Here is a 27,478-nt window from a genome sequence, read left to right as displayed (position 1 = left end):
AGTCCAATCACTGAGGTGGTTGTTGCCTGTTGTCATATAAAATCCACTTTTTATTGCACATCACAGTCTGATTGAGAAATGGTTCACTGCTGTTGCATAGAATAAGACACTTCAAAATGACGATTTTTTGGATTTGCAGTCAGCTCTTAAGGCACCCACTTATCGAGCTTTTTCACCTTTCCAATTTGCTTCAAATGCCAAACAACCATAGAATGGTCCATGTTGAGTTCTTTGGCAACTTCTCATATAGTTGTAGGAGGATCAGCTTTGACAATGACTGTCAGTTGTCATTGTCAACTTTTGATGGCTGGCCACTGTGCTCCTCATCTTCAAGGCTCTCGTCTCCTTTGCAAAACTTCTTGAACCACTGCTGCACTGTATGTTTGTTAGCAGTTCCTGGGCTAAATGTTGTTGATGTTGTGAGTTGTCTCTGCTGCTTTATGACCCATTTTGAACTCCAATAAGAAAATCGCTTGAATTTGCTTTTTGTCTAACATTGTTTCCATAGTCTAAAATATAAAATAAACAGCAAGTAATAAATCATTAGCAAAAAAAAAAAAAAAACCCACACACATTAAAATGGTGTGTAATATAACCACATTTATTAAGAATGTATTCTAATATCAAACAGCAAATTTCAGCAATGCAAAACCACGATTACTTTTGCACTGTTCGATAGTTAGAATAGGGAAAAGGAGTCCAGAATGACAGTGGCTAATAGATAAGGAAGAGAAAAGCCCGGGAAAATAGAACAAAGGAAGGTCCGAGGACGAGAGTGAGGACCTCAGGTAAAACAAACAACACTCCTGGCTGGCCCAATTTACATAGGACAGGCCCAGGGAGAGAAAAACATATAAAAAGAGGAGGCAAAGCTAGCGCTCTCTCTCTCTCTCTCTCTCTCTCTCTCTCTCTCGCTCTCTCTCCCCTCCCCCCACCACGTGCTGGGGCGCTCTTCTCTTCGGCTCTTTGGATCAACATGCCCTCACGCCTCGAAGATGGATTTTCCTGCTATCTTCTAAATAAAATAGAGCTGTAACACTGAGCTGTAACACTGATTTGTCTAAGAGCTATAACATGGTCCATTTGAGACCTGAGAGCTATAACATGGTCTGTCCAAGACCCGAGAGCTGTGACACGCCAAGGGGGCTTTAATGTCCATCACTCCAAATCTTTGTTGTGATAAGACAAAAACCGAGGAACATACACTCGCCTGACAGCACCAAGCTAATAGACACTGAACCCTGAATTTCATATAATGTTCATGTGTCCAGATATGTTCTTCTTTTTTTCTATGTAAAAGTAAAATCTATTCTTATTCATGGATTCCAACAACGCAGGCAGGTTTCGCCCATGGGTCATAGTTGGTCGACCCTGCTGGAGATTCAAGAGCAAACATATCTTCCAGGAAGTTTCTTGAGTGCCTTAAACAGAAAGTTCAGATTGAGGATGCTGTTCCTCCTTGGAGTGTACACACTAATCACCATGTCGGCCACACTGGCTTTCATAGACATATAACCAACCTAAGATGGCTCCCATGTCAAATCCTTCATAACCCGGATCAATATGTCACCAGTGTGTCCTATTTTGGTGGGTTCTTTCTTGTCACATAACACAGACACCACGCTCCTTTTTACAGTCAATGTTTGAGCTTCGCCCTTTGCCTGAGTGCCTGGCACTCTTCTCTGTGACCGGCCAGGTTGTACTCCTCCCGTAAATGGCAGCCTCTGCTGAGGAACCTCCCCCCAGACTAGTCTGGTCTCTGTCTTCCCTGAACTCCAACCACCGTATGGCTTGGGACATCAACATTCCCACCTGAGAGGTCAGTCTGCCCAGGTTCAGGTTCCTATTACTCTGTGGCCTTGAGCAAGTTCCTAATAGCATCTAAAGGATGCTAATAGCTCACCTCTGTAGACTTAAACAAATAGTCACAACCTAAAAGTTGCGTTATGTTTCATTCGGTGGGAATTTTTAGGACTTCAGGCCCAGGAGGCAGCGTCTCAAGTAGCCCTGAGAGAACTGCTCTGAGGAGGCGAGCAAGGGGAGCCAAATTATATAGAAGTTTTGCAAAGGAGGGCAGGTAGTCTGATTGTCAAAAGATTACTGTGAATCAAAGAAAACCAGACATCCCAAGTTAAGGAATGTGTCGCTTTTCTATGTATGGGAAGGTGTAAGAATCTGGGTCACTGAAATCATTCCTTTGATACGTACCTCAGCTATCTGGGGCCAGTTTCCTGTGTTTCCACATCCTGAGTTCCTCAGGGCTCACCCTCCAGAGTGGCTGCAGGCTGATGGCTGCTAGATGGCAGGTATTCTTTCCTTCCTGAGTTCCCTCAGGGCTCATCTGCTCACCATCCATGGTAGCTACAACTGCTGATGACTTTGACATCGTTTGTTTACTGATCTGGCAGGAAGTATTCCATTATACACCTCCTAGGGTTGCTGTGAGTTAATTGAGATGATTTGTATAAAATGCTTACACCAGAATTGTATGAAAACATTAATAAATGCCAGCTACAGTTACACTCCTATGTTGTTTGACATTTTTCCAGGAGGCTGTATTTCTATGTTATGTATATGATTTTTGAAAGACCAAAAGTACCCTTTTGGGTCTAAAACAAAAGTACAAAAATACTGTTGGTAATTTTTTCATAGAAACTTGTAATTGGCATGTGGCACTGTTGACTTAAAAAAATATTCACAACCTAAAGACAGTTGTTTTATTCAGTGGGAATTTTTAGGACATCAAGCCCAGGAGACAACATCTCAAGTAACCCTGAGAGCTTTGAGGAGGCGAGGGGATGAGCCAGGTTATCAAGAGATTTTGTAACAAAGGGCAGGTAGTCTGAACATGAAAAAATTATATTGTTAATTAAGAAAACCAGATATCTCAAATCAAGGAACTGAGCGCTTTTCTTTGTACAGGAAGATGATAGACTCACTGAAATTATTTCTTTGATATGCACCTCAGCTCTCTGGGCCAGTGTCCTTTGTTTTCACATCCTGAGCTTCCTTTCCTCAGGGCTTACCCTGGGGAGTGGCTGTAGTCTGATGGTTGCTGATATTCTTTTCCTTCCTGAGTTTCCTTAGGGCTCACCAGCTCACATTGGCAGGCTGCAATCACTGATGACGATGACATCCTTGTTTACTGATATGGCAGGAAATATTCCATTTCTCAGCACAGACCCCAAGAGTTCAGCTCAATGAGTTTTTCAGTATTAGTAAATTTTCTGAATCAAAGCAGAGAACATCTGGAAAACCCCTGAGGGAGAGAAGAGTAATTCATGCTTGAGGGAGGTGACATTCTTTTAGGAACAGTGTCATCTCCCAAATAAGGGTCTGATTACAATCAAGGAAGAAGCCAGTTAACATGCAGACCATAAATGTGCCACAAGGAGAAAACAGGCCTTCAGTGACTGTCCTAGAGGCCTCCATTTGATGGATGTGTCACCTGAGCCTGTGTGGCAGGCACCTCGCTTGTCCTTGGTCCCCAGCTTACGTGATGCTGAGAGAGGGCTGAGACCACGGTTTCCCTGGAGAGGTCTCAACACTTATTCTCCCCCAGGGACAGCATTTAAACTCATTAATCCAAGGTTGCCAAACAGACACACACATTCATCATCTCAGTGCCATTAGGTTGGAGGAAATTGAAATAGCACAGAAAGTGAGACTCATTCTTTGACGCAGGAATGTTGGCTGAGAATTTTTAGGAATGTCTGAGCAAGCCTAGTGGCTCACTACCTTACCCAGGGCAGAGGGGTGGACAGAAGTAACTTTTCCTCTGTACCTGCTATAGATGTGCTGAGCACAGGGCTGCCTGCTCTACACCCATAAGCTGATTTCATTCTTCATGGAAGAATGAAAGATAAAGGTAAGACTCCTCTTCCACAATGAGCACTGACACCCCGAGCAGTGGAAGGGCTCGCACGAGTCATGGAGCTGGTCAACGGGGGAGTTGACCCCGGTCTGGCTGGGTCTAAAGCGTGTTATCACCTCTACGTGCTGGAAGAACAGGGCTCCCTGGATCTTGTGTCAACTTAAAAAATAGAACACTTTTTAAAATTTAAAAATAGAAATTAAAAAAAAATAGAAATTGAGTTATATTTTATTTGGTGGGAATTTTTAGGACTTCAGGCCTGGGAGGCAGCATCTCCAGTGACCATGGAAGAACTGTTCTGAGAAGGGGAGGGGAGGAGTCAGGTTATATAGAAGTTTGCAGCAAGGGGCAGGTAGTCTGAACATCGAAAGATTATTGTTAATTAAGGAAAGTCAGATATCTCATTAAGGAATTTAGCGCTTTTCTAAGCATGGGAAGATACAAGAGTCTGGGCTTGCTAAAAATCATTCCTTTCACATGTGTCAGGTGAGTGCACAGAAAAAGAGAGCTCTTTTTAATATAAATAAATATTTTAATAAAATATTTAATAATTAAAATAATCAAATATTTAAAATTAAAATAATTAAAATAAAAATATTTTATTTAATAAATGAAATATTTTAATAGATAAAAACATGCACCTCAGCTATCTGGGGCCAGCAACCTGTCTTCTAAGATCCTCCCCCAGCTCCTCAGTGCTCACATAGCATTCACCGTGGCAGCAGCTCAATAGCTGTCAGATTGCAGGTATTCTTCTCCTTCCTGAATTCTCTTAGGGCTCACCGGCTCACACCACGGGGCTGCCATTGCTGGTGACCATGGCACCCTTGTTTACTGATGTGGCAGGAGATACTCTGTTTCACACTTTAAGCCCCCAATCCTCTATGTGAGGAATCAGAAGTATGGGGAGATGAATGCTTTGCCCAGAGTCATTATGGTTTAATAATATATCTGGTGTTGGTGGTGGTGGTGTGCAGTTGCTAAGTCGTGTCTGACTCTTTGCAGCCCCATGAACCGCAGCACGCCAGGCTTCCCTGTCCTCACTATCTCCTGAGGTTTGCTCACACTCGTGTCCATTGAGTCGGTGATGCCATCCAACCATCTCATCCTCTGTCACCCCCTTTTCCTCCTGCCTTCAATCTCTCCCAGCATCAGGGTCTTTTCCAGTGAGTCAGTTCTTTGCATCAGGTAGCCAAAGTTTTGGAGCTTCAGCTTCAGCATCGGTCCTTCCAATGAATATTCAGGGTTGATTTCCTTTAGGACTGACCAGTTTGATCTCCTTGCTGTCCAAGGGACTCTGAAGAGTCTTCTTCAGTACCACAGATCAAAAGCATCCATTCTTCAGTGCTCGGCCTTATTTATGGTCCAGTTCTCACATCCGTACATGACTACTGGAAAAACCATAGTTTTGACTATACAGACCTTTGTCGGCAAAGTGATGTTTATGCTTTTTAATATGCTCTCTAGGTTTGTCATAGCTTTTCTTCCAAGGAACAAACGTCTTTTAATTTCATGGTGGCAGTTGCCATCCACAGTGATTTTGGAAGCCAAGAAAATAGAAAGTCTGTCACTGTTTCCATTGTTTCCCCATCTATTTGCCATGAAGCAATGAGACTAGATGCCTTGATCTTAGTTTTTTGAATGTTGAGTTTCAAGCCAGCGTTTTCACTCTCCTTACCTTTATCAAGAGGTCCTTTAATTCCTCTTCCATATCTTGGTCTTTGCCACCAGTTCCTGACAGAGCTCCTGAAATTCTAGTTACTTCCTGAGTGACAGGGATGCTGGGAGCATCTTTTGGGGAGCATTTGTTCCTTGACACAAGAGCTTCATAGGCCCTGGGAATTTCCTGAGTAATGAGTGTTGTTTCGCATGCTAATGAGATGTCTCAGTAGCTTTGGGTTGGGAGCTGGTCCGTAGAAAGACCAAGGCTTGCTTAGAAGCTTGTAACTTGCAGCACAATCCCTGAATTCTCTGGGGAGATTGTGGAGCCTGATCTCCACAATCATTGATCATTAATAATTGATCATGCCTACATGATGAAGCCTCATAAAACCTCTTGTGATGTTTAAAGGGCTTCCAGGTTGGTGAACACATGGAGTTGATGGGAGAAGGGCCCGCCCTGGGGAGGGCCTGGAAACTCCCACACTCTTCAGCATACCTTCATCTGGCTGTTCATCCGTACCTTTTAAAATATCATTTCTAATAAGCTAGCAAATGTACGTACATGTAATTCTGAGTTTTGAACGGTTCTGGCAAATTATCGAACCTGGGGAAGGGGATCATGGGAGCCCCCAGTTCACAGCCAGTTGGTCAGAAGTAGAAGTGGTCCCAAATTGCAGTTGGCCTCTGAGTCTGATGGGACTGAGTCCTTGACCTGTGAGGTCTGTGCTCACTCCAGGTAGTGAGTATCAGAATTGAGTTCAATGACGGCACACCCGGTTGGTGTCCACCAAGAGTTGGAGAATTGCTTTGTGTGAGAAAATCCATGCATTTGGAGTCGCAAGTGTAGCGTGTATAAAAAACCAGTTTCCCTTTAGTCGTGGAGGAGGTTAATGGTAGGGCTCCACATCCCAGGTGTTATTTCTTCTTACCCATCCCAAGGTGTCCACTGCATCCACAACTTGCAGAGTGTTGTGTTAGCTGCTCACTCATGTCTGACTCTTTGTGATCCCATGGACTGTGGCCTGCCAGGCTTCTCTGTCCATGGGATTCTCCAGGGAAGAATAGTGAAACGGATAGCCTTCTCCAGGGGATCTTCCTGACGCAGGGATCGAACCCAGGTCTCCCATATGGTAGGCAGATTCTTTACCATCTGAGCCACTATGGAAGCCCCAGGAAGAAGCCAAGTAAATACTCCCTTAAAAAGTCAACCCTTTCCTCTGTCAGTCTGCCTCTGCCTTCACATCTTGGTCTCTGCTGGGTTTCCATTAGGCTCCAGACCATGTCATTTGCAGAGAGATTTTGTAAAGCAGCAGCACTATTATTCTGACAGAGCCTATTCACCTCTCCACGCCCAGAGCTGGTAAAATGACCAATTTTCTCCATTGTCCCAGCATGAAAGGTTGAGATGCGTGATGACAGGGGCTGACTTTCTTTTCCTTCCTCCATCAATCAGGTTCTCAGAAATGACATCTCTGTCTCTCTAGAACGAGCAGAGTTCCATTTCCAGGGTTCAGCACTATTCTGGCAGAGAATTGGACTAACAGGGCTTATTCGAAGTTCCAGCCAAGCTTCAAAAGTGCTTTGCATGAACTGGTTGAATGTTTTTTGAATAATATTATTTGATGACATTGGACAATCAACATGATGTAATGCCCACAATGAGCAGGGTATATGCATGTTTATTTTGGTCCTATTTTAATTAAAAATGCACATGTCCACATATATGCATTGGTGATGGTGTCTTCAGCTACAAGTAATCAGAACATCTGATTAATAGTGTCTTGAATTAATTAGGTGTTGGCGGGGTGGCTCAAGGATGTCATCAAGGATCCGTCTCTTTCCTTGCTTCCCCTGCGCCACCCTCACCACAGTGGCTATAGCAGCTTCAGGAGAATGAGGGGTTAGCACTCAAGACTCACATTGTTTTAGGAAGAGGGACCCCTTCTAGGGCCAGAAAGTGGGTCTTGTCTGACGCTTGGAAATGAATTGTGTGAGGAGACACTGCTGTGCTTTGTCACTCAGTCATGCCCAACTCTTTGCGACCCCATGGACTGTAGCGTGCCAGGCTCCTCAGCCCATGGGATTCTCCAGGCAAGAATACCGGAGTGGGTTGCCATGCCCTCCTCCAGGGGATCTTCCCAACCCAGAGATCAAACCCAGGTGTCCCACATTGCAGTCGGATTCTTTACCGTCTGAGCCACCAGGAAAGACTTCATTGGGAAGGGGCACCCAGGCAGAAAGCAGCAGGGTGAGGGAACCCAGGAGAACTCCTCTGCCACGTGGCTCACAGTCTTGGGTTTTATGGTGATGGAGTTAGCTTCTGGGTTGTCTCTGAAACTGACTCGGGGTCCTTGCTGGTGGTGCACGCACTGTTCACCCAAGTTGGATTCCAGAGAGGAGGATTCTGGGAAGTTGGTAGGACATATGGACTGGTGTCTCCGCTTTCCTTTTGACCTTTCCCAAATTCTTCTGGTTGGTGGTAGCTTGTCAGTTCTGCACTCCTTACCAGAACTCCCTGTTGTTAAGGTAACTCATGCAAGTGGCTACTATCATATATGGAACCCAATTCGCCTGCATTGGCTGGCAGATTCTTTACCACTGAGTCACCAGAGGAGAACCACCTCAGGTATCTATTTTATACATAGCATCAATAGTGTATGTTTCAATTTTAATCTTCCAGTTCATCCCACCCCTCCCTGTTTGGTATCCATACATTTGTTCTCTATGTCTGTGTCTGTTTCTGCTTTGAAATGATATCGTGCTTAGTCACTTCAGTCGTGTCTGACTCTCTGCAACCCTACGGACCATGGCCTGCCAGGCTCCTCTGTCCGTGGGATTCTCCAGGCAAGAATACTGGAGTGGGTTGCCATTTCCTCTCCTTCATGGGGTTCTGATGCATGTCTGCCTGTGTGAGCTTCCCAAGAATTTCACCTTGTTTGTTAAGGTGTTGGGGATTTGGATGGACTCAGGAGGACTCAAAACTAGGCTAAGTGCAGGTTCGAGATGGATAAAGGGTGAAGGGCACCCCCAGGGCAAATCCCCCAGACCTGGGTTACGTGAAGGCAAAAGACTGGCGTGAAGTCCACCGCAGCACTCAGGGTGGAACAGTGGCCTCTGTGCGTGTGGACCAAGGTTATGTGTAATTTTAGTTTCCTTATTTGTCCTTGTTTGTATTTTTCAAAATTTCTACAGTGATCAGGAATCTGCCCAGCAACCAGATAAGAATTCTATTAAAAAAATATTTTCCTCTTATTTTTTTTCCACTTTATTTTTTAATTGAAGAATACTTGCTTAACAGAATTTTGTTGTTTTCTGTCAAACATCAACAAAAATTTTATTTAAAATTTTAAAAAATTTAAAAAAATTTTTATAGAGAGGAATATAATCAAAATAGGTTTGTTTTTTAAGAAGTTTGAAGTTGTGGGCTCCATTTGTCAAATAACTGCTTGTCCAGCATCATTTTCTCTTTCTTTTCCCTCCTGCCTCTTTCTGATAGCTATTAATAGTGATAGATACCATTTACTGAGCATTGTACTATGTACGGCCCAGGCACATGCTCAGTGCCTGACCTGCATAGTAATCCTGGACAGCTGTACTATTATAATTCGGATTTCAAAGATGAGGAACGTGAGAAAAACCTCTGGCACTCGGCCCCTTTGAGCTAGAGATGGCTGGTGCCAACGCTGTCGCTTCTAACATTGTTGCTGCTAATGGCTAAGTCATGTCCGACTATTTTGCGACCCCATGTACTGTAGGTTCCTTTGTCCATGGGACAAGGAATACTGAATACAAGGAATGCAAGAATACTGAAGCAGATGGCTAACAAACACATGAAAAGATGCTCAGCATCACTCATTATTAGAGAAATGCAAATCAAAGCCACAATGAGATATTACCTACCTGACGCCGGTCAGAATGACCATCATCAAAAAGTCTACAACGATTAATGCTGGAGAGGGTGTGGAGAAAGGGAACGCTCTTGCATTGTTGATGGGAATGTAAATTGATACAGCTATGGAAGATGGATGGAGATTCCTTAAAAAACTAGGAATAAAACCACAATATGACCCAGCAATCCCACTTCTAGGCATATACCCTGAGGAAATCAGGGTTGAAAAAAGACACTTGTATCCCATTGTTCATGGCAGCACTATTTACAATAGCTAGAACGTGGAAGCAACCTAGATGCCCATCTACAGATGAATGAATAAAGAAGTTGTGGTACATATACACAATGGACTATTACTCAGCCATAAAAGGAATGCATATGAGTCAGTTCTGATGAGGTGAATGAACCTAGAACCTATTATACAGAGTGAAGTGAGTCAGAAAGAGAAAGATAAATATCACATAATACATAAATATGTATTCACACATATATGGAATATAGAAAAATGGTGCTGAAGAATTTACCTACAGGGCAGCAGTGGAGAAACAGACAGAGAGAATAGACTTACGGACATGGGAAGAGGGGAAGAGAGGGTGAGATGTATGGGAAGAGTAACATGGAAACTTACATCACCGTATGTAAAATAGATAGCCAACAGGAATTTGCTGTATGGCTCAGGAAACTCAAAACAGGGGCTGTGTATCAACCTAGAGGGGTGAGATGGGGAGGGAGATGGGAGGGAGGTTCAAGAGGGAGGAGATATATGTATACCTATGGCTGATTCATGTTGAGGTTTGACAGAAAACAAAATTCTGTAAAGCAATTATTCTTCAATTAAAAAAAAAAAAAGAATACTAGAGCAGATTTTCTTTTCCTTCTCTAGGGGATCTTCCTGACCCAAGGATCAAATCTGCATCTCCTACAATAGCAGGCGGGTTCTTTCTTATGGCTGAGCCACCAGGGAAACCCTGCTTTCTCAACGTCACGATTGGCATTTTGAACCAGATAATTCTCTACTGAGGCAGCGGGATGTTTCACGACATCCCTGGATTCTATACTCACTAGATGTCAGTAGCCGTCTCCACGCACATCCAGTGATAACAGCAAATAAGTCTCCAGACATTGCCAGATGCCCCTAGAGACCAAAATCGTCCCCATTAAGAACCATTGATATATACAATGGCATATTGCTTAGTTATAAAAAGGAACGCATTTGAGTCAGTTCTAATGAGGTGGATGAACCTGGAGCTTATTATACAGAGATCAGAAAGAGAAAGACAAATACTGTATATGAACGCATATGTGTGGAATTTAGAAAGATGGTACCAATAGTCCTTTGTACAGGGCAGCAAAGGAGACACAGATGTAAAGGACAGACTTTCGGACTCAGTGGGAGAAGGCAAGGGTGGGGTGATTTGAGAGAATAGCATTGAAATGTGTGTATTACCGTATGTAAAATAGATGACCAGAGCGAGTTCAATGCATGAAGCCCAGCATGCAGAGCCGGTGCTCTGGAACAATCCAGAGGGATGGGGTGGGGAAGGAGGTGGGAGGGGGTTCAGGATGGGGGGGACACATGTAATCCTGTGGCAAATTCATGTTGATGTATGGCAAAAACCATCACAATTTAGTAAAGTGATTATCCTCCAATTAAGATAAATTAATCAAACAAAAATCTGATCAGACCACATTCAGACTCCAAAGGCCAAAAAACAAAGTCATACCTGGGCTTATTGCCACAGACAAGGAACAGAGAATTGTCATCAGAAGCCACTGTCAGATGGCTATGCTGCCCACGCCCCTTCTTAATAGACAGTAAACACCTGTGAACTGTTCCCCTTAAAAAAAAATAAATAAACCACTGATTTAGCCCGATCTTCACGCTTCATGTAAAGAAGGATTCTGGAACACCTCTGGTTGGAACATTGCGGATAGGAACCAAGGGAAACAGCTTGTACCTTCTGGCGAAGCCCCCATGCTCATTCGTGGCAGCTGCCACCTACTAGGACATTCCAGGGCAGGATTTGACAGTCGCTTGGAGTGCCTCTGGCAACAGGAGCAGGAGATGAAGGCTAAAGTGAGACATTCCTGCCACTTGTCCTGAAAGCTGGGATGGTGGGTTACTTGGGCGGTCTTGGCCAGTGAAGGGCAGGGGGCCCCCAAGCTGGTCTGAGGATGGCGCTTCTGAATGGAGATCAAGTTCTTGATGAAGATACCCCAGAAGTAAGCAGAAAGATCAGTGAACTTGGACAAGTCGATCTCTACTTCTGGTCCCACCTACGCTTGCTGTGTAGACTCAGATGAACCCTTTGAGAATATTCATGCTTCTCTCTATCTCTTCCTGGGACAGAAGGTTGATGTGGCCAAACCAGTCCACTCCATCCGTCCACCTGCTTCACTCTTCTTTGGAGCATCTGATGTTTTATTGTATTTGTGTTTCCCCAGATTAAATTTCAGTAATGAAGGCAGGAGAGGCTGGTACATCCCTGAAGCCTGTGACAGTGGCGAACACAGTAAATGCTCAATAAAGACATGCAGAATGAAGGCACACAACACACCCAATGGGGAAGCTACTTGAAAATATGGCTTGGGTCATAGACATGTCATACCCTTTGGATTCAGTGGTTCTACTTCTGAGAATCAGTAGCTCCCACCCCAAATAATCCAACATGTAAGAAAAGCCTTAGGTTAATCCTACAGTGGCTACAATACGAGCAATCTGGAAAAAAATCTAAGTAATCAAGATTAAGGGCATAATTAAAACCACCCTAATAAACCTACTTGGTAGAATTCCAGGTAGCCATTACAAACATCGTTTACAGTAAGATGAGCTAATGTTGCAATACACAGACATGAAACTAGACTACATAATGCAAAATTGTGTGTACAACCCAATTGCTGAGGTTATAGGCATGATCTTCTTTTTACACTATTGCTGGGAATATCATGCAGAGTCCCTTTGGAGGACAATTTGGAAATTCCTATCAAAATGCAAGGGTTCATGTCACTTAACCCTCCAACCTCATTTCTAGAAATTAATTTGCTAGGAATTCCTTTATTTCTAGTAATCTATGCTAGAATATATCTGGAAATAAGTCTAATGTCTATGAATGAGGGACAATGGTTAAATAAATTACTGTTTATCAATATATCAGAATGCTATACAGTCATTAAAAATGAGGAGATATGCATGTCCTGACACAGTAATATGCTCAAGACAAAAAAAGCTAATTGTAAAATGCTTTTGTACATGAACGATGTTGTATTTGGTAATAGAAGAGTAAACATTTTTTTTTTAATCTAGAGGAATAGATAAGAAATCCTTGACGATGGTTTTCTCCAAAGGATAGGGGAAGATTTTCTGTCTGTGCTGTTAATGTCTGTGATGTTTAAAAGCTTTTCACATAGCTGAAAAAGGAAAACACTGACCCCATGACATGAAGTCACTCACGTAAGCCAACAAAAACCAGGTCCGCGAAGACTGGAAGGAACTCTATCAAGGTGTTATTAACTATGCTCATTCCTGAGTCATGGGAGAACGGGCAGTTTTTGTCTTGTTATTTTTGATGGAAAACTTCTAAAGAGCCTGTGTGATCTTTACAGAGGACAGAGCCCTCCCTCCAGTCCTCTTTGCTTGAAGCTGGGGTGGTGTTCAGGATGTAGAATGTTCTGTCGATGTAACCTGTGGTCCTACGGTGTCCTCTCTCCCCAGGATGGATGACATCCAACTCTGCAACGACATCATGGACTTGAAGCAGGAGCTGCAGAACTTGGTCGCCATCCCAGGTAACCATGGGGACCCCACCTCCGCCAGACAGCTGCTCAGAGTCCCTGTCTTGAAGGCCCTAGTGCAGCCTCATTCCTGCAACTCAGTGCTCCCGATCATGTGGCTCAACCAACTCCACATGAGGCAGACCTCGTTCAAGTCCTAATTCTGCCCACCTCCTTGACCTCGGGCAAGTCATGTTACCTCTCTGAGACTCAGTCTCTCCTCCTCTGAAAATGGGGTAGGAATAGTAATAGTACCTAATTCATTGGGTATAAATCTCATCGTGATGAGTGAAACAATGCAAACCATGTGCTTAGCTTGATGGCTGGTCCAAAGAGTCCAGCAAATATTAGCAATGATTACTCTTATTATCCTGTTTGGGAATAGGTAGAGTATGGTGGTTACAAGCTCTGATTTTGGAGTCAAACCTACATCTGTCACTTATTAATCATGTGTCCTTGAGCAAGTTATTTCACTACAACGCAGTTTCTTCATCTCTAATCTGGGACAATCATACTGTGTCAGGATTGTTGTGAGATTGACAAAGGGGATAAAACATGCAAAGTGCTTAGCAGGCATCCAAGGTGGCTCAGTGGTAAAGAATCTGCCTGCCAAGCAGGAGACCTGGGTTCAATCCATGGGTCAGGAAGATCCCCTGGAGAAGGAAATGGCAACCCAATATTCTTGCCTAGAAAATCCCACTGACAGAGGATCTAGCAGGCTACAGTCCATGGGGTCTCAAAGAGTCAGACATGACTTAGCGACTAAACAACAACAACATCCTATTTAAGTGCTTAACAAATTAGCACTATTGTTATTGGGCTTCCTAGATGGCGCTTGTGGTAAAGAACCCACCTGCCAATGCAGAAGACCCGAGAGATGCAGGTTCGATCCCTGGGTCGGGAAGGTCCCCTAGAGGAGGGCACAGCCACCCACTCAAGTATTTTTGCCTGGAGAATCCCATGAACAGAGGAACCTGGCAGTCTGCAGTCCATAGGGTTGCGCAAGATTTGGACACAACTGAAGCAGTTTAGCACACATATATTATTATTGTTATCATTAACCTGAGCTTCCTGGTGGCTCAGACGGTAAACAGTCTGCCTGCAGTGTGAGAGACCTGGGTTCAATGCTGGGTTGGGAAGATCCCCTGGAGGAGGGCATGGCAACCCCACTCCATTCTTGCCTGGAGAATCCCCATGGATAAAGGGGCCTGGTAGGGCATACAATCCCTGGGGTCACAAAGAGTTGGACAGTACTGAGTGACTAAGCACAGCACAGCATGTCATTAACCTAACACATCCTTCTCATCCTTCAGGTCATAGCTTCTTTGACCCATTTCCCAAAGAACACCTTCCTTGCTCATCCAAGCTGGGTTAGATGCCTCTGGGGGCAGTTACACTTCTCAACATAGAGACAATCCCCAACTTACAGTTTGATTTAACAATTTTTGGATTTTATAATGCTGTAAAGTCTCTAAAAATGTCTCCAGATGTTGCCAGATATCCCCTGGCCACGGAGGTGGGCATTTGCCCCCCGAGAAACACTTTAAAATCCAGAGATTTGGGTTTGAAGCCAGGATTGCCAGCTAAATGACCTTCACTGAGCACCGTGATTTCCTGAGCCTTAAATTCTTTGTCTGCAAAATGAAACAAACCATGAGGCATGCACACGGTTGTTGCGGATATGCCCTGAGATGACGCAAGATAGCAAACATACTTTATTCTAAGAGGAGTGTGTGTGCAATGATCATGGAATCTTCTGGCATCATTGCTTTAATGAGCAACTACTAGTTGCTTTAATGAGTAACTACCAAGGCTTCCCTGGTGGCTCAGACGGTAAAGAATCTGCCTACAGTGAGAGATCCCCTGGAGAAGGGAAAGGCAACCCACTCCAGTACTCTTGCCTGGAGAATCCCATGGACAGAGGAGCCTGGTGGGCTGCAGTCCATGGGGTCACAGAGTCGGACGTGACTGAATGACTGCCACTTTTACTAGACGCCAGGCACTGTGCAGGCCCTGAGAGGACACCAGTGAGTAGCCAGCCCTCATTGAAAGGGGGTGACGGGACTTCCTTGGTGGTCCAGGGATTAAGACTCCTGGCATCCAATGCAGGGGTTGTGAGTTTGATCTCTGGTTAGAGAACTAAGATCCCACATGCTGTGTGGCACGGCCCCCCAGAATAAATAATGATAATAAATAAATAGAATTTAAGAAAAGGGGAAGTGACAGGTCTGGCTGTGGGGCTTCTTCTTGAGGCAATTAAAATGTTCTAAAATAGATTGTTATGATGACATGGAGTCCAGGTTCACTCTACTTGCCGCATGATAGGCCAGTAAATCCGAGACAAGGTGTTAAGACAGGGAAGGGACTTTATTTGGGAGCCGGCTGACAGAGAAGATGGCAGGCTAGCGTCTCAAATTAACCGTCATGTGGGGCCTGGATGTCAGGTTCTGTTATGGATCAGAGATGGGGGGAGGTGAGGAAACAAAAACACCATTTAATTCCTGCAACTATCTCCTAGAATGGCAAACCTCAGGCAGGGTGGGGTGTGTTAATTTCTTTCTTTCTGCCATCTACAGGTGGACAGGGTTATTTTAGTTTAACAGTTTGGCAGAGGCAGCAGAGTTCCCTGAGGCAAGCCATTATGTATGCTGATAATAAAAAAAAGCAGCAAACAAGATTTAAAGAGATAGGAACAGATTCAGCAGGGAGTCATAATTAACCCTTCCTGGTTACTTCAAAACAATAGAACTTTAGGACCAGGATCCTGCTGCTGGGGGCTGGAGAAGAGAAGCCCTCTTTGCCTCTTCCAGCTTTTGATGGTTCTCATCAATCCTCGTTCCTTGGCTTGTAGCTGCCTTATCCCAGTCTCTGCCTCTGTCGTGGGCTTCCTCTCTTTGTGTATCTCTGTGTCATCTCCTCTTTAAAAAAAAAAATTTATATTTATTTTGGCTGCACCAGGTCTTCATTGTAGCACACGGGACCTTCCATCTTTGTGGTGGTGTGTGGGACCTAGTTCCCCAACCAGGGATAGAATCTGGGCCCCCTGCACTGGGAGGGCAGAGTCTTAGCCACTGGCCCACCAGGAAAGTCCCCATCTCCTCTTCTGATAAGAACACTAATTATTGGATTAAGGGCTCATCTGAATGAGTATGACCTCATCTTAACTAATTACATCCACAAAAACCCTATTCCCAAGTAGGGTATTTCCAAATAAAATTAGGGGTGGCCAAAAGGAGAAGAGGGCTTCAGAGGATGAGACGGCTGGACGGCATCACTGATGCAATGGGCATGAACGTGGGCAAACTTTGGGAGATGATGAGGGACAGAGAGGCCTGGCATGCTGCAGTCCATGGGGTTGCAAAGAATCGGATACGACTGGGCAACGGAACAACAACAGGAGTACTATTTATCCTAATATAGGCAGAAAGCTCAGCCCAACCTCACAAGGGTTCAGAACCAGAATCAGGAAAGCCGTGGAATATTTTTGGCCCCTGCTGTCTCTCACTGTCCATTTTGGAGCTCGTTCCACGTCTTCCCTCTAGCACATGAGCCAAGCAAGGCCACTGTTAGCAAACCACACATGGGTCCCACTTGCCCCTGTGCAGTAAAGCCAGCCTGCTGCCACCTGGTGGTGGGGAAGGAAAGTGCAGCATTTATTGCAGGGACAAGCAAGACGTCCAGGACAGCTAGTGCTCAGAATACCAGAGCTCCTCTATGGGTTTCAGCAAAGCATTCTTGAAGCCCAGGTGAGGGAGGGGCATCCCAGGGTCTGTAATCGGCTTGTGCACAATTCTCTGATTGGGTGATGGTGAGGTCACTGGGCAGTGTCCCAGGGGTTAACACTGTCAATCTTTAGGCTTCAGGAGGCCTGGGGGCTACGGGCTTATGTCCATCAAGTAGTTAACATGTCCCATTTGGTGGCGAGGGTGGAGGGGTTAGCCTCTGTAAAACAACTCAGGAAATGTGCATCAGATACTATTATCTAGGTGATTTCAGATAGGAGCTGAAGCAGAGGATATTGGTGGGGGATGGTGGTGTCTGTCCCAAGAAGGCCCCAGAGGGTCCCTGCTCGGTTACAACTTCATCTCCCTTCCATGATTTTCCCACCCAAAAGCCCGACTCTATATCCCAATTTTCAGCTTCCCAGGGGTCTGTGATGGGCCCAGCATGGGTTGATGTCTCTCTCTTGAGTGGAAGACTTCCCAGAGCCCACTCTTAGCTCAGCAGGACACATGGGTGGCACTGGGGCAAAGGAGACACCAGGGTGTGACCAGCCAAGGCCTCCCCAGGCCAGAGGGGCTTCACCGGGGGCCATGGCAGCCTCTGGAGCATGGGTGGGAAGTGGGTGGAAGTTGGGAGTCTTTGGTGGACACAATACCTAGGCTGTATCACTAACTAGGACTGGGATTAGGGTGAGAAGAAAAAGGCGCTCAGCTGAAACATGAGAAATTCAGCAATCATATTTTCATGCAATATTTAGAATACCAAAATTCACTCAAAAAAAGTTTAAATAAACATGAGATCAGTACTGACACTCAATAGGCAGAAACCAGGAATGCTAAACCGGCATGGAGGGGACAGTCCCCGCTGAAGGACGTGTTCTGCTTAAAATGCCATTGGCGGTCCTGCAGAGAAACACAGAAGGTCAATGGGTCACTTAGCAACAGAGCCCAGGTCCTCCCCCCGACCCCCACTGATTCTCCTAGGAAACCGCATCTTCCCAATCACTTCCCTGAAGAAATGCAGATATTAAAGTTCCCTTTCCGCTCCTGCCTTGCCGTTCACCTCTCCCCACTGTGTCCTCTGACTCCTTGTTGTTGAGAGCATTTCTGCATATTCCCTGCACCAGTGCCAGGTTTCTAGATGGACTTAGGTGGGTTTAGGAGGAAACAACCCAATGCTCCCAGCAATATAGCAATAAAAATAATAAGAGAGGACTGAAAGGCCAAGAAAATCATGCTTCTCCTGCCAGGGTCAGAAAACAATTCAGCAGACTATGATGAGACAAAGTCGCTCAATCATATCTGACTCTTTGTGACCCCATGGACTGTAGCCCGCCCGGTTCCTCGGACCAAGGGATTCTCCAGGCAAGAATACTGGAGTGGGTTGCCATTTCCTCCCCTAGGGAATCTCTGGACCCAGAGATCTAACTGCATTTCAGGCAGATTCTTTGCTGTCTGAGCTACCAGGCAGGTGGCGCTAGTGGTAAAGAACCCGCCTGCCAATGCAGGAGACCTAAGAGACTCGAGTTCCATTCCTGGGTTGGGAAGATCCCCTGGAGAAGGAAATAGCATCCCACTCCAGTATTCTTACCTGGAGAATCCTATGGACAGAGGAGCCTGGCAGGCTACATGAAGTGACTTCACACACGCGTGATGAGAGAGAACACCTGGGGCCCTCCACATCCTCAGGGTTTCTCAGGGACAAGCTAAGACGTCTCACCCACCTCCCCTGCCACCACCAGCCCCTCTGGGCTGGGGATGCTTAGACTTGGCTGTAGAGGCCATGGTACCCTCCTCTTGGACATAAAAATAGTGTCTCAGAAAAAAAAAAAAAAAAACAGAATAAAAATGGTGTCTCCCTCATAGAGTTGTTGGAAAGAATTCAACTAGTAATTCTCAACCATCAACCAGGGTGATCTGCCCCACAGAGGACATTGGTCTTGTCAGGAGACCCAGTTGGTGGTCACCGCTAGGAGATGGGGCTGCTCCTGGCATCTAGTGGGCAGAGGTCAGGGGTGCTGCTCAACATTCTACAGTGCTCCAGACAGCCCCCACGACAGAGAATGGTCCAGCCTCAAATGTCAGTAGTGCCAAGGTTGAGAAACCCAGATTAAATGAAAATATAATACATGGTAATACAAATACAATGATAATTGTTGCCATTTATTAAGCACTTACTTTTGCCTGCTTCTTATGTCATGAGACTTGCTTTTCCTTCAGTAAGTATTTATTTCTTTTGTACTTCGCTTGGTAAATGTGTAATCTAGAGAGACTTTAATCATGGAGAAGCAAAAGTGATGATGTAAAATAAGAGCCTATGATAATAGTAGCTGACTGTTCATGAACCCTAACTGTGTACCAGGCAGTGAGCCTCTCTTAAAACTTGCAACAACTTTATGACTGTCTCTGTTCAGAGACCGGATGCTCAGAGAGGTTGAGGAATGTGCCTAGAGTCACACAGCTAAGAAGAGGAGGAGCTGGGGCATCAAGCCAGGATTGTGATCCTATGGCGAGGTCTCCCAGTTGTGATAAAGTCTAACGACCACCTTAGTCTACAGTTAGGAGGCCACGGCATGGTCCAGGGAGAGATGATGGTGGCCTGGGCTAAGGAGGTGTGCTGGAGGAGATGAGAAGCGAGTTGGAGGGTCACATCAGCAAGCCCATGGAGATACTAGGAATCAGATGTGTGATGCCAACAGGGGATAAAGTTGGCAAGTAGGTGGGTGATGCTGGGAAACAGAAGTAGTAGTAGATAGGTGACTGGCACAAAAGTACCAGTAAATAGGTGAGTGGTGCCTGGAAGCAGATGGGTGATGCTTGTAGGCAGGTGAGTGATACAGCAGGTGAATGGGTGATGCCTACAGGTAGGTGGGTGGAGCCTGCAGGTAGGTAGTTGGGGCTTAAGGCAGGTAGGTAGTACCTGGAGGCAGGTGAGAGATGCTGGCCAGAAGTGTACGTCATACACACAAGCAGGTGAACAGCACTGGCTGGTGGTATGGAGACCTGGGTCAGTATCTGGTTTGCAAGCTGGGATAGACCCCTTTGAATAGGTAGCCTGTCCTGTGAGTTTATGGAGGGGCTGAGGGCCCTGAGCAGAGGGCTGCATCTGAGTATGTGGGGAGACTGGGAGATGCCTGAACTGGCAAGAGATAGTGGGGATGAATAGCTTGAGGAGGGAGGTTTGTGAGTTCCTGGGGACTCTACTCATAGCCACGTGATGCTGGTGTAAGATCTGGGCCCTGGCAGAGGACAGGGGAGTATTGGAAGGCTGCTGCTGGTAACTTGGAAAGGACAGTGACATCACTCCTTGAGTCCAGGGACGCTGTGGTTAATCCAACTGCAGAGGGCAAGGAGGCTCTATGATGCTGACGAGTGATTTGCAGAATCAGACTTCGGGACCCACTACCATCGTCAGCACAGCGATGAGCAGGAATACAGGGGCTGCTAGATCCCAATTCCTTGCTCCCCTCTGATTAGTGAAAGAAACTGATTTTCTCTCTAACCTAAATATTATATTCTCCTTGTCTCTGGTTCTACCTCCAGGTCTAGAGGAAATAGTCAGTGACAGTTTGAACTGGCAGAGGGACAAGCTGCCCCTTGAGTTTTATCTTCTGAAGGGGTCTGAGCAGAGGGAGCCAATGCAGGGTTAAGTTTCTGCCCTCCTGGTTGTCTCAGTCTTCATGTCCAGCCTTCGTTGTTTTGTCTCTGCTATGATGCTCTAGCCCTTGGTATTTAGAACAGGTTGGGAAAGCGTGGGTGCTTTTCGTCTGATGGGTTGGGTAAGCCTCACTACAGAGTAGTCACCTCCTGCACCCCGCCTGTGCCCTTCTCCCCTCAGCCTTCTTCAGGACCCCGTTGCAGCATCAATATCATTTAGTAAGCATCCACCACGGGCCAGCTCTGTACCAAGTCATTTACTAAGATCCCTGCACTCTTGCATTCAAGCCTTACTGTGTATTTTACAGAGGAGGAAACAAGCTTGAACCAATCCAGTTGCCTTTCCAGGTTTATCCAGCAAGTTATATGGTCGAGCCAGGATTCCAACCCTGGCCCCTCGGACTCAGTTACACTGAAACTGTCTCTGCTAATGTGTTCTTCTTCCCAGAAAAAGAAAAAACTAAGTTGCAGAAGCAGAGAGAAGATGAGCTCATCCAGAAGATCCACAAACTGGTGCAGAAGAGAGACTTCCTGGTGGACGACGCCGAGGTTGAGCGGTTAAGGTAAGTGGGCAGTATGTCCCCCGGGAAGGGCTGGGGCTGTTAGAATGCAGCTCAGCTTCCTTCCAAAGCCCGTCATCTGCTCCCAGACTCACAGCATTGCAACCGATGTGTCCTGGCCAAATACTTCCCAAACACTAGATCCAGATGAATCCTTCTGGCCCAAGGCCCCATGGCCTATTCAAGAGAAATTTAAATCCAACTTCAAAAAGTTTTGCAAAGGCTTGTGGATCTTAAGTGAATGTCATCTGAGAAGGTGACCAGGGAGGAATTACATCACAGAGCACATGGAAGAGCTTCCTACACCTTCTTTTTACTGAGCTTTCTCCCAACTCGTCAAGGCACCTTTTCCAGAAACTTCTATCCTTTTCTACAGAAACTCCACCCTCTGTCCTAACTTGCTTCCTCACCCACCCTCCACACTTCCCAGCTCTGTTCTCTCCCTTCCTGTCTCCTGGGGGCCTCTGATGCCCCTCCCTAGTCTTCGGGGTCTCCTATTTGCAGACGCCCCTGCCCCGTTGATCTGGTCAACCATGGGCCCTGGGGCCGCAGTGCTCCTGAAGTCTCTGCAGGGGACCAGAGGGCACGAGAGATGCCAGTGTTGATTCTTGAGTTTTTTTGTGCTAGAGCAAAATCTTGAGAGTCATCCACAGGGCAGAGGCTCAACGGGCCTCTTCCAAACCAGAAGACAACTTCCCTTTAATTCTCTGTGACCTCCCGAGTCCTCCAAGACTGCTAGGATGCACTGTGCCCAGCTCAGCCAGGCTCGGACCATTGGCTTTGCTTCTGGTGACCCTTGGGAGAGCTGAGGTGGCTTGCCTTCTGAGACCTGCCACATACTTTGTCTAGGGTAACTTAAAGGTGCAGGATTAGGAGAGGGATTGCCCTGCTCACTAAATGTCTGGTAGGGAGGCTGGGTCCTCTAACGCCCCTGCCTCTGCCTTAGGGTCTCACACCAGCGGGCGTGGGCATTTACTCCATCACTGACATGTGTTTCTGCTTCAGACTAGATTCATCAAACAACACACACCCACCACTGTACACACAGAACAACATGTGCCCACCACCCACACACAAAACATCACACACATGTTCCACCCACATGTAACGCACATGTACCATCCACACGTAACACGTGCACCAGTCACACCCAGTACACATCAGCATGTATGCACCACCCACATATAACACACAGCAACATACACGCACCATCCATAAGTCTGATACGTGATCCCACACTCTTGCCTCATTTTATCGGTTCCTTGATGCTCTCCTGGCTTACTGTTCTTTCCTGTCTTTACACATCTGTCTTCACAGGGAGCAAGAAGAAGATAAGGAAATGGCCGATTTTCTGAGAATCAAGTTAAAACCTCTAGACAAAGTAACCAAATCTTCAGCCAGTGAGTGCATACACTATTCCTTCTCCTCCCGCATCCAAGAGAAAAGGAAATTTTAAATGAGGTCTGGAAGCCAAGGGGACACAACAAAAATGCTTTCTAGAGATCAAAGTTGAGCACAGGATGGCAGCAGGCAGGGCCAGCTTCACGGGTGAGGAAGCCCAGGGCCCCACTCCTAGAAGGGCACTGTGCTTGCTTGCATGTCCTGCTGTTGCTGTCTTGGAAGTCTTAAGAATTTTCCAACAAAAGGCCCCGCCTTTTCGTTTTGCACTGAGTCCTGCAAACTGTGTAGCTAGTGCTGGGAGCTAGTCCTTGCTCATATGATTTGGTACAGTTCATAGAAGGAGTTGGGTGGCCACTGAGGCAAGAAGGTGGGAACTAAGGCTCAGGAAGCTCTGGCCTCTGTTGGAGTTGGAATCGCTGGAGGAACAAAGGCAGAAGTTTGCTTCTCACAATACCAGCCTCACAAGATACTCAAAGCAAAAAGGGTTCTGGGTGAAATAAGTTTGGGAAATGCTGTGCCCTTGACCACTGTTTGTAGGCTTCCAATACCCATGAGCATATTAAAGTGATAACCAGTCCTGCTGGATAGGAACTGCCTTCTCCTTGTTGGCCCAGTGAGGCCACTTTAAGTAATAAGAAATGGGTGCCCAATTCAAACTGGCCCTAGCAATAAAAGGTGATTTGCTGGAAAAAGAGCAGTGGGAGCCAGGGCTCCAGGGACTAGACACCTTTGCTTTCCTTCTGGTTATCCACTTGGCACCTCTTGTCATCTTAGCTTCACTTCCTCCTCCTACACAGGCCTTCCTGGGGCCAGAAATCCAGGACCATAACTTAGCAGAGAAGCAAGGCAATAACTGGTATCTAAACATCTAAGATTCTGACCAGCCTTTCTTGGATCACGTTCCCACCAGCTAGGCCCCTCGAAGGGCTGGGGAGTTGTGATTTTCTGCCCCTGTAGCCACAGGGGCATGAACGGTTATCACAGGAAGAACGATGGACAGTCTTGTTAGGAAGACAAAACCCTGAAGCCTCCACTACCAGCTGAAGCCACAAACCCAGTTTTTCCCTAACTATCCATTGATGATATTCCATGAAAACACATTTGTACTGTGTGAAGGAATAAAGAAAGAGAAGAGCCCTGGTCCTTCTGCAGGCCCCTAAAGTCACGAGGCACATGGTGTTTGCCTAAATCCAGCATCTTCAGTAGACTGTCTCTTCCATGAAAGGCAAATTAGAAAAACTCTACCTAACAGTAGAACAGTGGAAAAGGAAACAAGCAAGGAAACCTGTCTTCTGTGTAAGATTATGGATAGAAAAAAGAATTCCAGCCAGAATTCAAAACACCAAGCCTGTACCACGTGCAAGTGTTGGGTCCTAATATACATCATCTATGTGGGCTGGAAGCCCAAGCTGAAAAATTAAAACTAATCTAAAACCAGTGGAATCTCTGGAACCCCAGCAAAGCAAATGTAAAGTTGCTCAACAGAGACCCCTCAGCTCCCATAACACAGCCCACAGATTAAAAACAACTCCTATGCAGATGCTCTCTCAATAAAAAATTTAAAACCCATGAAGAATGGAAACACCATGAAAGGAGTCCGTAGATGAAACAAAAGAGAATGTCTGTCCTCCCATGAACCAGAAATAAGAGAGTATCTAAGAGATAATAAGTGTGTTTACAATGACTAAAGAGATAAAAGAAGGAATAATACTCAAAATGAAATAGTAAGATGCTATGAAAAAAAAGAAGAGGTAAATTAGCAAAGAATTAGCCTTCTAAAAAATTACTGTCTGAGGAATTCCCCGATGATCCAGGGGTTAGGACTTTGTGTTGTCACTGCCAAGGGCCCAGCTTCAGTCCCTGACTGCAGAACTAAAATTCCACAAGCTGTGTGGCAAAAAAAAAAAAAAGAAACTATTGCCACTGAAGTGAAACTCAATGGATTAAACACAAAGACACAGCTGAAGGGAGGATTCATATAATTGGAAGACAGAGCTGAGAAAATTACCCCGGAATGCAGCACCAAGAGACAAACAGATGGGAAATGTGAAAGGGAAGTTATGAAACATGGAATGGTAAGAGTAATAACGTTAAACGGACATCTAAGAGGCATTCCAGAGGGAACAAGAATGGAGAATGAGAGGCGAGGGTATCTGAAGTGCTAACGAGTGAGCATTTTCCAGAACTGAAAGGTAGCCCTCTGGTTGAAGTGACTTCTTATTTCTCAGTCAAATACTTCTTGGATGCCAGACGTGGTGCTGGGCTTGGCAGATAACAACGGTGAGGAGAACAGAACAGGAGAAGGGCTAAAAGCTGTAGTTAGAAGCCAAGGCCTGAAAGCCGCTGGACCTCCAGGGAGGTGGGAACAGTCACCAGGACCATATAAAATGCATGTCAGCTCCCCAGACTTGACCTGTGTGGCCCTGGGGCGGGGCCTGGCCGGGGTTGGGGGGGGACCTGGGGCTGCAGATGGTCAGGGCTCTCCTCACCTCACCTCTGCCTCTCTCCTGTTTCCCCGCCCTGCCCCCTGCTCTCCTACCTTGCTGCAGGCTCCCGAGCAGAGAAGAAAGCAGACCCCCCGCCTAGCAAGCCCACAGTGGCCAAGACGGGGCTGGCGCTCATCAAGGATTGCTGCGGGGCCGCCCAGTGCAGCATCATGTAGCCCCCACGCGGGGTGCCCCCGGGGCCACGGGGACCCCCTCCCACCCTCTTGTCTTCAGAGCCCCCATTTCACCGGGGCCCAAGAGCTCTCCAAGGCAGAAGGGATTGAAGGCAAGCCCGTGACCGCCGCCAAGGGCCCAGCCGCCCTGTACAGAGTGTAGCAATAGGGAGTCCCTCACCGTCGCATGGCCCTCCCCAGAGCATGCCGAACCCAGGAGTCTGTCTCCCTGTTTATCCAACCACCAGGAAAGGTCCTCCCTTGAAAAAAGTATTATCTCCACTTCTAGCTAGCTGTATCTCACCCACCGTGCGAATGAACTGGGAGAGGGGCATGATCCCCAGGTGTGTACAGGTGTGACTTTTCAGCAGTCCAGCACCATGCTGGACGCTTCCCCTAGCTGCTCTCCTAGCTCTGCTGTCAGGCTGCCCCAGACGGTCCTGTCCCCCCCGTTCTTTCCTCTCCCAGGGTTTGGGCCCTGGAGGGCTCCATGTAGCCCACATGTCTGTGGAGACACAGAGGGCCCATCTGGAAAGACTGAGCTTGTGTGTGGTCGTCGTCACGTCTCCCGCTTCCTCCCCTCCGGTGTCTGGGCGCGGCTCACATCAGGACTGTGTCTGTCTGCTCTTGGTTCTTCCTTTGCAACATCTGTTCCAGGTGTGTGGGGATCCCCTCCCCCGGCTGGAGCGCACCCAGTGCTTGGAAGAGGTAGCAGAGAGCTGGGAGCTCCAACCCGAGGCCAGGGAAGATGAGAACAGACCCAGAGCAGACGTACTTACTCTCCACCCTCCGGGGCCCGCCGGCGGGATGGTGTGCCGGCAGGGCGCCACTCACCGGCCTAACACACAGACCTCTGCAAACATCAGCGGCAGGCGGGAGAGGCGGCCTGACCCAACTGTGTCCAGTCATTCGGTGGTGTATTTTAACCAGCCTGAAAAATTCCACCTGTGTAACTTGATGTACATTTGCTACAGCCAGCCCGGCACAGCCCATGTGACCTCTCTGTACGTGTGTGTGTCATGACCGGCCTAAGTAGTTAGCGTAACTCAAGATTCGCTGATGTGCACTCATCCATTGGAGAAAATAAAACTGGAAACCACGTACACAGCATTTTTAAAGTTTTTACTTTATTCTTGACTATAGAAGTAACCCATGTACATAGTTAATCATTTACAAAGTACCAAAAGTATAAAAAAATTTTTTTTTGTTTGTTTTTTTAAACTCCCAATATTTCTCCACTTACTCTGACATTTTGGCATATGTCTTCTCTGTCTTTTTTTATGCATTTTTTTTTCATGATTGGCATTCTGTTGTACCGTTCTATAACTTTTTTTTCCCACCTATCATAGGATCACTATCATTCTGCCACGTCATTAAAAGCTCTTTGTAAACATTAAACACTTCATAAATATTTACAATGGCTGCTTAGTAATCCATCTGTGGATATACTGTAATTTATCTAACCAGACCCTCCATATTAAACTTTTAAGCTGTTTCTAGTTTTTCAGTTTTATAAGTAATGTCAGGATAAACATCCTGAGGGGTGGAGAAGGGGGTGGGGTGTTGGGTGAAACTTCATCTGAATTTCTGATTTTTCCTTAGCACAGACTCCTAGAAGTAAGATTCACATTACATGGGTCACATTTTTTCAAAATATTTGTAAATCAAAAAAAGAAAAAGAAGTGAAGGTCTCTCTAGTCACAGCGGCTTTGGAATTGACACAAAATATCTTGGAGTGCAATGGCCCCTCCTGGCTGGGAGCATGCTCCCAAGCCCTCCCACTCTGTTACTGATGTGCTTCTGCTTCAGTCCAAGCTTCAGCCTGCTCACCACTTCCTGTCTATTCTGAAGATGAAGAGGCTCTCTCAGGTCACTGCCAGTACCATCACCTGGCCTCAGGGGACACTGCCCTAGACCAAGCACGAAGCCAGTCTTCCTAGGGGTGCCATAATGTATTCCCTCAACCAGCGGGGTTTAAACAACAGAAATTGATAGTCTCACAGTTCTGGAGGCCAGAAGCCAGTGTCCTCAGGACTGTGCTCTCTCTGAAGGCTCTTGGGAAGAATGCTTCCTTGCCTCTTCCAGCTCCTGGTGGCCCCTGGTAATCCTTGACTTAATCACTTCAATCTCTACCTTTTCTATAGTCCCCCTCTGTCTGTGTCTCTGGACCTCTCTTCTTGTGAGGACACCAGTCATTGGATTTAGGGGCCCTCCCAGGTAGCGCTAGTGATAAAGAACCTACCTACCAATGCAGGAGATGTAAGAGACCCAGGTTCGATCCTT

The 27,478-nt window shown here is 46.3% G+C and overlaps 1 protein-coding gene across 1 annotated transcript in view; it reads left to right on the top strand.

The window, feature by feature from the left end:
* The window catches only part of BMERB1 (bMERB domain containing 1), a 145,773-nt gene extending 118,632 nt beyond the window's left edge, over nucleotides 1–27,141 (top strand). Inside the window, exons 3-6 of the mRNA XM_005906335.3 lie at nucleotides 13,138–13,211; nucleotides 21,024–21,138; nucleotides 22,453–22,535; nucleotides 25,086–27,141. Of these exons, the coding sequence (XP_005906397.1) occupies nucleotides 13,138–13,211; nucleotides 21,024–21,138; nucleotides 22,453–22,535; nucleotides 25,086–25,198 (385 nt within the window). The 3' untranslated portion in view covers nucleotides 25,199–27,141. The remainder of the gene's footprint in view (nucleotides 1–13,137; nucleotides 13,212–21,023; nucleotides 21,139–22,452; nucleotides 22,536–25,085) is intronic.
* The last annotated feature ends 337 nt before the right edge of the window (nucleotides 27,142–27,478 follow it).

This window comes from Bos mutus, chromosome 25 (assembly GCF_027580195.1).
Source record: "Bos mutus isolate GX-2022 chromosome 25, NWIPB_WYAK_1.1, whole genome shotgun sequence".
NCBI classification, from domain to species: domain Eukaryota; kingdom Metazoa; phylum Chordata; class Mammalia; order Artiodactyla; family Bovidae; genus Bos; species Bos mutus.
This window is presented reverse-complemented; position numbering and strand designations above follow the sequence as displayed.